The following is a 16,189-nucleotide window of genomic DNA, read 5'->3' as shown; positions in this document are numbered from 1 at the left end:
TGCAGTTACATGGTTTGGCACATTACATTTATAACATTGTCACTATGATCCCTAGGTAATAGCACCTTCATCCATTAAAACAAACCTATTTTTCTGAATATTGTTGCATAACACTTTCATCCACTCGCCTCTTCAACCCATCACACATCCTTCGGCACACAGCCATGACTCATGCAGCCATCAATGTGCTGGACTAGCAGACATTTTCTTGTAGCCCACTTCCTCCTTATTCTTCTCCCCAGAGTTTTCTACATGGTGGGTGGAGAGTGATGACATCATCACTATGTTGTGCCCACCCAGCCTTGCGTCAGGGAGATTGATAGACTATTCAGGGAGTCAGGGAGATCACCACTATTTCAGGGAGTCTCCCCACCATTCATGTATAACTGATAACTATGCATTAATTACTTGTCATTAGTATTTTGTTACTAGATTATTATAACAATATAATACTGCTTATACAGTATAACTTCCTTTTCATTTGCTCCAAACATGTATTTTGCTTTGCCTCTATTTATGTAACCTGCTACTTTCATTTACCACCTAAAACCACCGACTGCAGTATGCAAGTGACGGGAAAGGGAGAGATTCAGCAGGATACAGGCAACAGAGGTGGTCATTCCGAGTTGTTCGCTCGCTAGCTACTTTTAGCAGCAGTGCAAACACAAAGCCGCCGCCCTCTGGGAGTGTATCTTAGCATAGCAGAATTGCTAACGAAAGATTAGCAATTCTGCTATTAAGTATTTCCTTGCAGTTTCTGAGTAGCTCCAGACCTACTCCTAGATTGCGATCACCTCAGTCCGTTTAGTTCCTGGTTTGACGTCACAAACACGCCCAGCGTCCGGCCAGCCACTCCCCCGTTTCTCCAGCCACTCCTGCGTTTTCTGCTGGCACTCCTGCGTTTTTTAGCACACTCCTGGAAAACGCTCAGTTACCACCCAGAAACGCCCACTTCTTGTCAATCATTCTCCGATCAACAGAGCGACTGAAAAGCTTTGTTCGCCCGTGACTAAAATAGCATAGTTTTGTGTAAAATTGCTTAGCGCGTGCGCCCTGCAGTGTATACGCATGCGCAGAACTGCCGGATTTTAGCCTATTAGCAATTCTGCTAAAAATAGCAGCGAGCGAACAACTCGGAATGACCACCAGAAACATTATTAAGGCCACAGTGGTCTGAGGAGAGGATACAGTATATCAGATATAATTATATTTATAACTCATTCACCAGACCAGTAGGGTGTATAGGACTAGTATCTTCGTTTAGCAAACTGTCTCTCAGGAGATCCGAATTGAGGCGCAAAAACATTGATGTTTTTGAAGCCACATTTTTCCTACTAGAATTTATTTTAAAAAAAAGTCCCCCCAATACAATCTTCACGTTCTGAAAGCCCAAGTGGTTCTTCACTGCGAATCAATGGGCCCCGTAACACACAGACTCCATAGCACCTCCTGCAACTGCGCTAGCTCCGCCACTGGCCCACCAATGAGGAATCAGAGATCCCGCGTTACCGGGAAACAGTGTTTCCTAGTGAACAGAAGAAATTTAGCAACACACGCGTAGGGTAAAATGGTGTATACTTAAAAAGGGCCAAAACCATGGTAACGCTCGTTTTCTTCCTAATTGTGCTTGTTTTTCTCTGTGATAGCCAAAGTTAATTAAAATATATATATTTATCTCAAAAGAAGGCATTACTAAGTAAAATAAAACTCACTTGGGAAGACTGCAAAAATTAAAATAGATATTGCCGACAAAAGTAAAAGGGGGGGGGGGGGAGGGGAAAAAAATGGCCTGGTTATCTAGGGTGAAATAGATGCAGAGCTGAAGGGGTTAATGTAAATAAAATAACCCTATATTAAGGTGAAGGACGTTTCATTCAGTACTACGACAATATCGCAAATACATCGCTATCAGACATATTGATTTTAACCAATAAACTGAATTTCTATGTATTTCGTTAACAAAAAAAATATATAAAAAAATCTAAAAACACGAAGTGGTGTCTTTTAAGTCTCCGGCTATTGCTATGTAATAGAGCTATACGCAGTACTAGTACATCCCAGGAGGTGGCAGTGTTGTGCTAATGTCATGCTCATCCTTAATTGGCTGGAAATATTTCCAAGAGGTCGCCATTGATAGTCTATTATCGATCGCACCATCAGTAACTGCCTTCGATGGCAGGCAGCCATCAGTGAGAAACAGGGGTGTATCTACCTATTGGCCAGGATGGCACTCGCCAGGGGCACCAGGCAAGGAGGGGGCGCCGCCTGGCTGTGCCACCCGCGGCCAAAGGATAGAAAAGCAGTACTGTCAGACTGTACCCGGTGAGAGTCTGTTACTGCTGTAGCTGTGCTGGTTTCGGCAGCACCGCACTTGTAATCAGACTCAAAATAAACTACAGCTCCCAGCAGCCCTTGTTGCTGGGAGCTCCTGGCAGCAAGGGCTGCTGGGAACTGTAGCTTATTGTGAGTCTGATTACAAGTGCGGTGCTGCCGGACACTAGTCTGATCACTAGTGCAGTGCGGTGCTGCCGGACACTAGTCTGATCACTAGTGCAGTGCGATGCTGACGGACACCAGTGCCGCGCCGGCAGTAACAGACTCTCACCAGGTACACAGCAATTGTTATATAGCACAGTACTATCGATCTATTTGTTGTTGAAGATAATAAATAAGTGTCAGTGTTTGGGAGAAGGGACTGTAGTACCTGGAAAACTACACGATTTTCATGCATGTTAGATGTAAGTAGTAAGTAAGCGAAAACTTTAACTTGTTGAGTGTAATAAAGAAAATACATATCTTACCTATTTCAAGGCCATGTTCAAGGAAATGTATATCAGTTAATTGTATAATTGATCATTTTATCTTGGAAGTGATGGCACCCTGATGTTTTTTCTAACAGGACGCACTTCTACCATCCAACTAATGGTGTTTAGTTAATGGCTGGGTCCATTTGAGGCTCATCTCACAGCAGCTCATTAGCATTTCATTCAGGATGCAGTCAAGATGCTGGCGTTTGGCATCCCGGCGATCGGAAAGCTGACGCCAGCATCCCGAAACTGCTCGGAATGCTGATGCTGGCATCCCAACATAGATAGCGATGCAGAATGCCAAAATCCGGATTGAGTTGATGCCAAAGTCTGTAGTGGCAAGGCACGTGGGAGGTTTAGGGTTAGGCTGCGAGGGCGGGAGGGCTAGGGTTAGGCTGCAGGGAGGGAGATTAGGAAGGGTGGGTTAGTGTTAGGCACCACTGAAGAAGCTATTGGGGGAGGGGGGTAGGTTACGGTCAGGCTGTGGGAAAGGTGGGTTAGGGGGGAGGGATGGTGTAACGTGAATACGAGACACTACTGTGCGGTGTAATGTGAACGAGGGACACTACTGTGTGGCATAATTTGAATTGGAAGTACTATTGTGTCCACGCCCTTCCCCCACAAGACCATGCCCCATTTCCAATACTCACACCTTATTCCAAATGTGTGTAGGGGGGGGGGGGGCGCCAGCCCCTTACTTTGCCAGGGGCGCTCGGACCCCTAGATACACCCCTGGTGAGAAATAATCTATGTTTTTGAACATCGATGACTGAAGGCCCAGCCCTGGGCTGTAGACGTTACAGCCTGGGAGCCACTCATAGCAGAAAGTCTTTTGTGTGAGTAAACAAAACGTATTCTCTCGGCCACTATCATGTAAAATCACTGCTTGGCACGCTATAACTTTAATGGCAACGATGTTGGGAAACCATCGGCCCCTGAGTATCAGTGTTTGTCAATCATCGATGGTCGATTAACAACCCTAATGGCCCCTACAAACTGGGCGATGTTTATGGGTGATATGAACGAATCGTTCATATTGCCGAGTGTGTATGCATCAACGATGAACGATGCGCGGCCTCGCTATCGTTCATCGTTGATCTATCGTTGTTTAAACATGCAAGTCAATTTGAACGATATAGATGTAATGTACTCTCATATCGTCCAATTTGACCATCAATATCGTCCAGTGTGTAGGCTGAATCGATGTATCGTTTGGCGATATATCGCTGGTCGATTACATCGCCCAGTGTGTAGGACCCTTAACCCTGGAATAACACTGTCACGCAGCGGCAGCAGTAGTGGCTACAGCTGGATAGCTGGCTCTGTGAGACAGTGCATCCCCTCCTATGAGGATAGAAATACTACATATAGGGGGGTAATTCCGAGTTGATCGCAGCAGGAATTTTGTTAGCAGTTGGGCAAAACCATGTGCACTGCAGGGGAGGCAGATATAACATGTGCAGAGAGAGTTATGGGCCCTACACACTGGCCGACATCACTGCACGATATGAACAAGATAACGTTCATATCGTGCAGTGTGGAGGCACCAGCGATGAACGATGCGCGGCCCCGCGCTCGTTCATCGCTGGTGCCATGTCGGCTGTGCATGCAGGCCAATATGGAGGAGATCGTCCATATTTGCCTGCAAGTCTACGGAGCTGGGTGACGGGGGGAGTGAAGAAACTTCACTCCCCCCGTCACTGCCCCACCCCGCCGCCGGGTCGCCCGTTGGCCGTATCGGCAGTCGGGCACCTCGGTGGCCAATCGTCAAATGTGTAGGGCCTATTAGATATGGGTGGGTTATTTTGTTTCTGTGCAGGGTAAATACTGGCTGCCTTATTTTTACACTGCAATTTAGATTGCAGATTGAACACACCACACCCAAATCTAACTCTCTCTGCACATGTTACATCTGCCCCCCCCCCCCCCCCCTGCAGTGCACATGGTTTTGCCCAACTGCTAACAAAGTTCCTGCTGCGATCAACTCAGAATTACCCCCCTAGCTCCATGACCATATAAAGCTACACCACACTCCAAGTGTATATATACAGATCAGGGAGTTCCAAGGGGTGTTTAACATCTGTAATGATTTACAGTAGAGGGTCCCTATAATGCTCACGTTTTCCTGACATGATGACATCAGGACTTTAATGAATATAAGCAGTGACATCAGAACTCATTAGTCATGCAGCTATTAATTACAGGAATTTATACAGGATCCACTCATTAAGTCGATCACTAATGATCGACATGCATTAGGCCGACATGGAAAAAGGTCAACATGAGTTTTTCACTTTTTTCCATTTTTTTTTTTTTTACTTTTTCATATTTTACGATCCAAGTGGACTACGATTGGGAATAGTAACCTGTGTCCTACGCTCGCTCGCGATGCAAGGGGACACGGTGCACTAGTTGGGGTTCCCGGTCACTTTACGAAGAAAACACCACAATTTTTTTCTTCCAAAAAACCCTGTGTTGACCTTTTTCCATGTCGACCTAATGACCGTGTCGACCTATTTAAGGTGTTGACCTAGTCACTGTCAACCAATAGTGGTCGACCTAATGACTGACGACCTACTGACTGTCGACTCTATGATCCACACCCATTTATACAGCATATAGTAGTATAACATGCATATTATATTCAAGTATACAGCACGGGAATGCTGTAAGGCCTAAGGATCCAAGACTCTGGGCCTGCGCCCAATGCTCGCACTGGCGGACGGAGATCTTAACTGCGTGGAGATCCATACGATTCCGAAAAGCGTTTCTGCCCAGTGACTGGGGGGTTTTGGGGATTGTTGGTGTCAGGGACTGCGTCGGAAGACGCACTTCCATTGGCACCAGCGGCCACGTACCGTCGGACATTCTGAGCAACCATGAGCCAATGCCCGTTCAGTGGTGAGACAATTTGCGCTCCACGGCGGATTAGTACTGCAGTCGGTGAGCGTCTCAGTAGGCAGCCCGTAGGCTGTGGCTTTAGCATACATTTGCAGTAGCGTCCATCTCTGAATCAGGCTCTCTGCCTCTTCTCTCTCCCACTTTTCATCTGGAACTAAAGGGCCCATTTATCAACGAGTGATAAAACTCACTGTGTATGATAAATGGTGCTCCAGCCAATCAGCTCCTGTCACCTTGTTGTGTGCTGGGCTGCAGTGTGGCCAGGGAGGGGTTTAAAATAAAAAAAATTCTGTATTTTTTCCCCAAAGGTGCTTGGCCACACCCCTGTGATCAGGCCACGCCCCCTGAAAAGTACCTGGGGCCCAGCCAGGCTCTCTACTGCCCTGTCTGCGTACAAGTTTGGGGACAGATCTGACTATGGTGGTCATTCCGAGTTGATCACTATCTGCTTTTCTGTCGCTGTGCAGCGATGAGGCAAAAAAACGGCACTTCTGCGCATGCGCGACGTACTATTGCAACGAACGATGTAGTTTCACACAGGGTCTAGCGAAGCTTTTCAGTCGCACTGCTGGCCGCAGAGTGATTGACAGGAAGTGGCCGTTTCTGGGTGTCAACTGACCGTTTTGAGGGAGTGTTCGGAAAAACGCAGGCGTGACAGAAAAAACGCAGGCGTGGCTGGGCGAACGCAGGGCGTGTTCGTGACGTCAAAACATGAACTGAACAGTCTGAAGTGATCGCAAGCGCTGAGTAGGTATTGAGCTACTCTAAAACTGCACAAAAAAACTTTGTAGCCGCTCTGTGATCCTTTCGTTCGCACTTCTGCTAAGCTAAAATACACTCCCAGTGGGAGGCGGCTAAAAACTGCTAGCGAGCGAACAACTCGGAATGACCACCTATATTCTATAGATAGCATAAACTGATTCAGACACAGCCAATGCAGAGAGATGAGCCATTTATAGATCTGTTTGTTCGTGCTACAAAATGATCACAAAATCTAGGACCTCATTTCATGTTGTAAATAAAATGGAGACTGAATATACACGTTTCAGCCGGCATTCCCCAGTTGCAGGTTTTACAGACGCTCCCGTCGCCATCGTGGGAACCTCTTTATCTCTCGCTCAGTTTGGGCAAGCGGAAAATATCATATTGTTTTTGCTTTTCTTTGAAGGTGTAAATCAGACACCAGTCGCTGGCGCTCAGGCGTGCCCACACGGAAAGTGGTGGTGGGGCGGAACTCTCGGATTAGGCCTGTCCCACCCAAACACTGGTGCAATTAGTCAGAAGTTGCCGCAGTATATCCTGCGGGTGTACATCTAAGTGACAGATAAAAGAAGCCATTTTTGTGTTCGTCAAAACTCCAGCACAAGTTACTTTTACAAGGCACCCATGTGGAATTGTAAGCCATAGCGTGGGAATGTTTACCCATTGTGACAGCAGGGACAATCCAGTCTGCTTTATTCCTAGACCTTCTGAGCTAGGCATCTGGGAAACAGATCCTACGGTACGCACTGCCACCTGTCGCTGGGCACTCATGGCGCTGATTAAGAGATGGACGCTGTTTCCATGGTAACGCAGATTTCCGATGTTTGAAGGATTGTGGGGATACAGCCTCACTGGCCCTGGCTGCGTGGTTCTGATGGACAGTAAATAAATTACTCAGAAGATCATGTAAAGAATTCAATGCTGCTTCTTCCAATACAGCAGTGGATCCCAGGAAGACGCACGCCGGGGACTTTTCACTTAAGATGCCTACAGCGGCTTTTGCATATGTTGTGGCTGCATACAAAGACGCAGAGCCTGTGCTAATACGGGGGGGGGGGGGGACTTAAGACAGGGGGGCCTGGGGGGGGGGGGTGTTGTCTATTAGATTATGCATGCCTCCCAACATGACCCATTCCAGGAGGGACAAAATGCTCTCTACCAGGACTTCCCTCTTAATATGATCAGTGGCGTAACTAGGGCCCCTGCGGTCGTTTGGAGGCGCGCAGGGCTGCGGGGGCGCCAACGCCGTTCGGGAGCTCTGGTTGGCTCACGAACCGGCACTTCATTTGACAGACACGCCGGAGCCCCAGGAGGGACACACAGGAGAGGCGCGCACTGTGCCCTCCGTGTCCTCCTTCCCAAAACGCACAGCAGCAGGGAAGCCCGGGGAAGGGGGTGGGGGGGGGGTACTTGGCACTGGGGGGGCATATTTGGCACTGCGGGGGGCATATTTGACACTGGGGGGGTACATATTTGGCATTGGGGGAGCATAATTGGCACTGGGGGGTATATGTGTACCTGGCACTGGGGGGGCATATGGGGCACTGGGGGCATGTGTGGCACTGGGAGCACAGCCCTAGCAACAAGCATTACCCTCTGGTTACGAGCACAACACCCAGCTCATGAAATCCCTGGCAACAAGCATTACCCCCTAGCAACGAGCATGATACTCAGTGCATGAAACCCCTGGCAACGAATATTACCCCCTGGCAACAAGCTTGAAACCCAGCACGATACCTCTGGCAACGAGCATAACACCTACCGCATGAAACCCCTGGCAACGTGCATGGAACCAAGAGCATGAAACCCCTGGCAACGATCAGGTAATTTAAAAGTAATTAGAAGCCTTACTGTAGGACTTAATGTGTAATGGGCATTGCGGTGTGTGGCATAATGTATCACAGTCATTACGGTGTGTGGCATACTATTTCACGGGCATTGTGGTATGTGGTATAATGTCTCAGGGGTATTGCAGTGTGTGGCATAATGTATAACGGACATTGCGGGGTGTGTCATAATGTGTCACTGGCATTGTATGTGCTATAATGTATCATGGGCATTGCAGTGTGTAGCATAATGTATAATGGGCATTGCAATTCCTGTCATAATGTGTCACAGGCATTGTACAGTGTGTGCTATAATGTATCAGGGGTATTGCAGTGTGTAACATAATGTATAACGGGCATTGCAATGTGTGTCATAATGTGTCACAGGCATTGTACAGTGTGTGCTATAATGTATCAGGGGCATTGCAGTGTGTAGCATAATGTATAACGGACATTGCAATGTGTGTCATAATGTGTCACAGGCAGAGCTGGATTAAGGCTTCGGGGGGCTTAGGGTACTTAAGACAGGGGGGCCCTATGATTTAAAATTAAAATCATGTGGGTTCCGGTAGCAGGTGCTGCTGACAAATGTACCCTCTACCGCCCCTGCAGCGGCATGTCTGTCGCCGGGCCTGCTGACCGAGCATAGAGGGTGAGTGTAGGGAGGGAAGGGTCGGGTGGATGATGGACGCGTGTGTAGAGAGCGGGTGTGGGTGGGCGTAGCGAGCGGCCGTAGGTAGCGGGATGTCTCTGCGTGCAGGAAGTCTGTGCGGACGGCCGTAGAGAGCGGGCTGTCAGTGCTGCCGGGCGTAGAGCGTTTGCGGGCGTACAGTGTAGTCACAGTCAGGAATAGAACTGCATGCTCAGTAATGAGTCAGCTACAGGCGCGTGTGAGGGGGGTGCTGGACATTAGGGGGTGCCTGTGTGCACCAGGCACCCCCCCCCCCCCCGTGCGCACGCCTATGATAAATATGTCTATAATACATACACATATATATATATATATATATATATACATACACATCATTTTTATATATATATCTATATCTATATATTATATATACACACACATGTGTATATATATATATATATAAAAACCCAGAACATATTGTAATGCAGCCTTTTTTTTTTGTGCTTTTGCACAGGTACAGGTAGCCAAGGAGTCCCCTGAGCTGGCTGAGAACGGGTGATGTGCTTGCTGCTGCCTCCACGGAGTCCATGGGCGGCTGTCCGACTCCTCCCTCCTCCTTCCCTGCAGCCTGCGCGCCCAGCCAATGACTGAGCCGCAGGCTGCTGTTCCTCACACTATTGGACAGCTGAGCCGTCGCTCAGCTGTCCTTCTATCACGGGCAGTGGAGCTGCCGCCGGGAGCCGGGAGCCAGAGGCGCCAGGGACGGCTATCGCTGAGCTGCCCTGCCGCTGCGTGTGGCGCCGGCTCCCAGGAGCGCAGGGCAATACCGCAGATCGGATCTCTGTTCCGATCTGCGGCGGCGACGGGGGGCCCTTTGAAAAAAGGGGGCCTGGGGTACTTATCCCCGGGACCCCCCTCTTAATCCGGCTCTGGTCACAGGCATTACGGTGTGGCATAATGTGTCGGTGGCCATATTGTGTGTGGCATATTGTGTCATGGGCATTATTGTGTGTGGCATAATGTCTAAGGGCCATTGCAGTATGTGGCATAATGTATACTGGGCATTACTATAAGGAGGAAAAATGACAAATAATGTAAGGGGCATGAATCAGGATTATTTTTTTTCCTGTGGTGGCCAACGTCTGGGCGTGCAGGTTGCAAAACTGGGGTATAAGGTAGTCTTTTCCGGCAAAGCCACGCCCATTTCAGCAAGGTCACGTCCATTTTTGGTGGCGCGCGCTGATTCATTACCTTACTAGTGGCAATTATGGGGGGAGGGGGGGGGGAGGGGGGTGGGAGGGCCCAGAGATCGTTTTCGCTTGGGGGAGAAAAATTTCTAGTAATGCCTCTGAATATGATTGGCGTCACCTCTGCTGAACTATTGAATTGATAAGAAGGGTATTTTTCAACTGATGTGATTGCAATCATAAATTAAGAGGGAAATCCAGGTAGAGAGCATTTTGTCCTCCCCTGAAATGGTTCGTGTTGGGATTGTATGGATCGTGTATTTAGAATTTAAACCAATGGTGTATATTAGATTTAAACTACAGTAATAGTTAAATAATGCCTGACGACTGTTTATAGCTCCACCTAATTGAGAGACAACTATTTTATAAAGTTTTCTTGTAATGTTACACACTGGGACAGGACTCAGGAGGACTCTGTGTGTGTGTGTGTGTGTGTGTGTGTGTGTCTGTCTGTCTCTAGACCTGAATGCTATCATTTGATGATAGGTTACACAGGACCCAGACACCCCGGCAGGGAGGAGGAGATTCTGGGAACCCTGGGTCACTTACAGCTCTCTCCTCACTCCTATCTCTTTTCTGGTCAAGAAGGTCTGTTGGTAGCTCATGAAACATGATACTCCTGTATCTCTGCCTGCACTGCATACTGTCCTGCTCACATTCTGGCTGCCTGGTTCTGCTGCTGCACAAGAGAGAGAGCTAGTGATGTCAGTGTGCTCTGGCCAGGTGGGGGAGCCTGACAGAGGGGGGCTCGGGGTACAGTATCTCCTGCGCCCACACCTTAAACTGGCTATGCATTGTGCAATGGTTTGGTGCATCCTGCTATCCTGAGATGGTGATAGCACAATAGGGAGGGCAGTGGTATGAGGACCACTATGTTACTTGGTAAATAGGCTTCCCCCATGCAAAGGTATGAGAAAGCCATTGCTGGCAATTCTTACCACCATCAGCTCCTGCAATGTTAACTATGCAAAAATGGCATTGCACTCAACATAGCAACCAATCACATGATGTCATATTTATTGGACAATTTAAAAAATGAAAAGCCAGTGTCTGATTGGTTGACATGCTTTATAGCAATCTTTTTGACAGTGACCTTTTGATCCATTTCAATAAATGGCCGCATTACATGTACACAGGAAACGGAGGCTAGACTCACCGAGTCGATGAGGATGAAGGCTCCCGGATGGCGGTTAGTGGCTTCCAGGCGCTGGAAGCGGATGCTGATTTCATACTGATTGTTTGTTTCAAAGCAGAAAGGCTTGGGTAGGACCAGATACCTAGAAATGAAGGACAGATTGTAAAGGTCATTATATCCATATATAGTATGTTATTCCCAATGAGGTATAAGCCAGTTTTCCTGTAAAGGTATTACTCCAAACGTATACAAAGACCTGTACCTGTATTAATCTAAGAGTACCTCCAGGTGGACTAATGTTTAATATTACACCCTCACAGTACCCCATATCCTAGGACCATGGGAATGAGGGAAAAACTCACCCCATCCCGGGGCTGCTGCATCTCCAGGCATGACAGCGGAACATCTCATCCAATCAGCTTTATTCTGACAAATGGGCATCTGAAACTGTCCAGCCTGTCATGCCGAGAGAGGCAATTGTGAATGTAATGGGGGGAGGGGGGGGGGGGGCTTTCTCTTAAACTGCCTGGATACTGTTAGGGAAGAAGGGTCTCATCCAATCAGCGGTAACATACAGTGAGCAGATAATGCGCTATAGCAGGAGCGTTTCTAGAGAGGAGGAGGCCAGTGTGCAGACTCCTCTCTAGCCGGCAACGCTGTGGACTCTGGTCACTAGAATCACTAGGGGACCCTAATGTTGTCCCAGAGTCTAGTGCGCATGCGCAGATCTCCGGGAAAATGGCGTGGGGGCAATTTTCCCAGAGATTTCCTAACTGCGCATGCGCAGTTCTCTGGAACAATTGCCGCCACACCATTTACCGGAGATTTACTTAGAGATGCTGCTGCCGGCAGGGAACTCCGGAGAGGTGAGTATTTAAAAAATGGGTGCAGGGTGCGCGGTGTGGGCCCCCCTTGACCCTGAGGGCCCATGTGCACCCATTGTAAATACGCCAGTGCGCTATAGATTGTAACCTTGCAAGCAGGGCCCTCTTACCTCTTTGTCTATTAGTGATCTTTTACTGTTTTGTTCCCAATTATAAAGTGCAATGTATGTGCTGGGCTGACTCTATATCAGTAGGCTTACATACAGTACTATCCCTTTATACTGGGACACTAATGAATTACACAGGTTCTGTGGCTGGCTGACTTCAAGCCTACATTTCACCTGGTTGTATTCATCCGCAGAACCTGTGTAATCCATGAGTGTCTGTTGTAATGGAATAGTATGGTCAGCCTATATATAAGTAAATGTCATCATCATAACGTCTAATTGTAGGTGTGTTCTGTTTTTCATATGTACATACATACCTTTATGTTTGAAATGTTTAGTAAGGTTTATTTGATCTACATTTGATTTACATTGTTTTAGGCTTCAGGGTCCAACTTTTCCCTTTGTATGGTTTACATTATGTTATATGTGGATTGCATTCACCATTAACCAAGTCTCACCTGCCACTATCCTGAGACGGGATGCGGTCAAGATCCCGCCAGACGGAATCCCGGCGGTCAAAATACCGACATATTCTCCCTCCGTGGGTGTCCACGACACCCATAGAGGGAGAATAAATTAGTGTGCCGAGCGTAGAGAGTTTGCAAGGGGCTGCGTTCCACTCGCCACCCCTGTCGGGATTGTGCCGGTCAGGATTCCGGTGTCGGTATTTCGACCGCCGGGATCCCGTCCAGTGGGATTTCGTACTGATCCCCCTGAGACATTTCAGTGCAAACAGTTTACTCCGTGGTGACTTTTTGCTATGGGTTAAATGTCAGTGATTAACACATGAAATCTATGACATCATTTGTTACCTCTCGGCGTGTGGCAGCTTTTCCCTGTACATCTGCTCAAAGGGCAGCACGTTGCCGCAGCGCGGGCTCATGGGTAATATCTGTGATGTCACGCTGACTATGGCTTCCCAGTCCTCAGCAGACTAGAGACAGAAACGGTTAAGAATCCTCATTAAACCTCTTTTGCCATAGATTTGAGGGATGTATAGGTCATTTTGCAAAAAGCAGGTTAAATATGGAGAAAGTATATTTTTTTAGATTAGTTTACACTTTGCAATATGGTGGACAAGCATAAACATTAACGTACTAAACACCCCACTGAGAGCAAAGCTTGATGGGTACATTTACCACAGTACAAGGTGGCATCAAGCTTGTTTCATTATGCAAATGTTGTACTGAATACAGTCAAAAGTGTTGCCTCCACCTTATTGTGTAGTTTTTGTAGGCGACTTGCACACATCTGCCTGTCACCTGCACACAGGGCTGAGGAGGCCATTTTGTCATCTATGCCATTATTCACACAGCCTATAGTCTTGCTAGGAACCAATGACACAGCTTGAGGCACTAAATACCTCAATGCTATCAATAGTGGATTGCTATATTTCATTTTGGGTGTCTCAGTGATTTTGCTGGTAGCTAATAAAAAAACAGTATAGGTTTTGTCCTCATGCAAATTGGTCCAGACCACAAAATGGCTGCCTCACTGTGCACAGACCACAGGTAAACAATGTGGAAAGTGGACTACTGCATACTTGAAAGTTTTATATCCCCTACAGGAGATCCTGGATTGGAGGTACAAGTGGGGTTGGGCCATTGCATGATGCCACGATTTGTGCCAACGTGCATCATCAAGCATCTGGGAGGTTGGACTACTCTATTGGGTGTTGGGAAGACCTCCCTCCCCCCTGAAATTTGGAGCCTGCAGGACATTCTGTGAGAGTAGGCAAGTATCTACTAATGGGATGTGGTGAAGCAGTGATATACCTGACTTTTGCTGATGCACAACGGTGCTATAGCCATACAGACCACAGTGACCAGCACTATAGAAGCCGCCATCTTGGCATGGACAATACAGGGCTACCATTCCGATTTCATTTGGGGAGAAACAATATTTGCAGTACTGTATCTCAAAAACTATGCTTATATACAAAGCAGCTGTATCTGCATTGGGAATAAAGTATGTTGAAGCCGCAAATTAGGTTTACTTTGTCAATTTCCATCTGTGTCATGTCCATACCTCAGGCTCATATCGGATCATGATGTCATAGTCCATGGGGTACGGGATGTTGTCTATGTGAAATAGCAGACCAGCTCCATCTCTGACTCGGGCGAAGCCAGGCCCAGTCCAGGTGATCATGTGATCTGGCGAGTGCTCGCGTCGAATTACCTCAGTGTCCGGCTGCAGGAGACATAAATCGGAGACGGATGACTGTCTGAGACCCCTCCTCACACAAGCTCAGATCTGCCTGATGTTATTCTTACATAAGACAAGGAGGATTTACAGGCAATTAGATCAGATTGGGCGTGGGCTGAACACCTGGATGGGAAAGGTTTTGATGGCCCATCTAACAGATAAACCACAATATTCATTTCTCTGCCTCCTGGCTGGGTAAATAAAGTTACATAAGCTGTTTTTCCTCAAGATGCAGAGACAATTCACACCCAGGGGATCAGGGGACTGGGCCGAAGTGGACGGCCTCTCTCCTCATACGGTTCCATTTAGTTTAGTTTAGGGGTTTTTTATGCTTACCATTACAGGAAATGAAACACAAGGGGAAATATTTATTTCTCTGTGCTGGGTAAATCATACAGTCTCAATTTACTAAAAGTGCCACTGAGATTCTGGGGCAGATTTATTAAGCTTGGTGAAGTGATAAATTGGAAGGTGATAAAGGACCAGCCAATCAGATCCTAGCTACCATGTCACAGGCTGGGTTTGAAAAATGACAGTTAGGAGCTGACTGGCTGGTCCTTTATCACCTTCTAATTTATCACTTCACCGAGCTTAATAAATCTGCCCCTCTGTTTTTAATGGTTAATCAAATTTAATTGTTTATATGATGAAGGCAGCTTAGAAAAACCTTACCCCATCCCTCCAATTGTTGCCGGGGACCCCTGCAGCCCAGCCATATTGGAGAAGATTGATAGTCCAGTACGTTAACCATTTACTAATACCCCTTTTCCAATGCCGCAATAGCCCGAGTCATTGCTGGGGCAACCCTGGCCGCGGCTCAGTGGAAAAGGGTCCCTGCAAGATAACTCGAGTCCAGTTATAAGATGAGCATAGAGCTATGATAAGTGACTCTGCTGGCGATGACTCCGGTAACCAGCCAATAGGGCCACAGGGTAGTTTATACAGTGGTAGCACACTGCTGTGGTAAGTTCCTTCCTGGCCCCTTACCCAGCCTGCCCTGGTAGCTGTGTGGAGCTTGTGTTCTCCCTGAAGGTGGTTTGGGGTCCCACAGCATACCGGGTAATTATCTCCTGACTTACGGGGTCATTCTGACCTAAACACTCAATGCAGTTCTTCGCAGCGCAGCGTTCAGGTCAGAACTGCGCATGCGCCGGTGCCGCAGTGCGCCGGCGCATGTCATACGGCCGATGGCCGTCGTTGGCTAGCGATCGCCTCTGCCTGATTGACAGGCAGAGGCAGTCTCTGTGCGGGAGGGGGCGGCACAGCGGCGTTTGACCGCCATTTTCGGGGCGCGGTCCGGCCAACGCAGACGTGGCCGGAGCGTGTGGTTGGGCGAGCCGCAGCGGCTGCATGATGTCACAAGTTACTGGGAGTTACTCTACAAGTACAAAAGCGCTTTTTTACTTGTGCAGGGGGGGGCGGCCTGACATGCGGAGCGGACTAGCCCTGTGCTGGGCGTCCCCCCGCATGTCTGTGTAAGCGATCGTAGCTGTGCTAAATTTATCACAGCTACGATCAGGTCGGAATGACCCCCTTAATTGCTATTGGTGTGTGTGAGCATTTGTGTGCCTATGGTGGGCAATTAGTTGTAAGCGCCACTGATTTTGGGATGGGTGTGAATAGTAAACATTCTCTGATTGTACTGCGCTGTATAAAATGTTGGCACTATATAAAAGATACTAAC

The 16,189-nt window shown here is 47.8% G+C and overlaps 1 protein-coding gene across 2 annotated transcripts in view; it reads right to left on the bottom strand.

Annotated features, from left to right (window-relative positions):
* LOC134958466 (laminin subunit beta-1-like) overlaps positions 1 to 16,189 on the bottom strand; it is a 195,008-nt gene that overhangs the window by 41,187 nt on the left and 137,632 nt on the right. For both annotated transcript variants that reach the window (XM_063941097.1, XM_063941098.1), the window contains exons 16-18: positions 14,329 to 14,490; positions 13,113 to 13,234; positions 11,331 to 11,451 (exon numbers count right to left, since the gene is read on the bottom strand). In XM_063941097.1, the coding sequence (XP_063797167.1) occupies positions 11,331 to 11,451; positions 13,113 to 13,234; positions 14,329 to 14,490 (405 nt within the window). The remainder of the gene's footprint in view (positions 1 to 11,330; positions 11,452 to 13,112; positions 13,235 to 14,328; positions 14,491 to 16,189) is intronic.

Source organism: Pseudophryne corroboree, chromosome 9, assembly GCF_028390025.1.
Source record: "Pseudophryne corroboree isolate aPseCor3 chromosome 9, aPseCor3.hap2, whole genome shotgun sequence".
NCBI lineage: Eukaryota > Metazoa > Chordata > Amphibia > Anura > Myobatrachidae > Pseudophryne > Pseudophryne corroboree.
The sequence above is the reverse complement of the archived record's forward strand: the minus strand, read 5'-3'. Positions and strand labels throughout refer to the sequence as shown.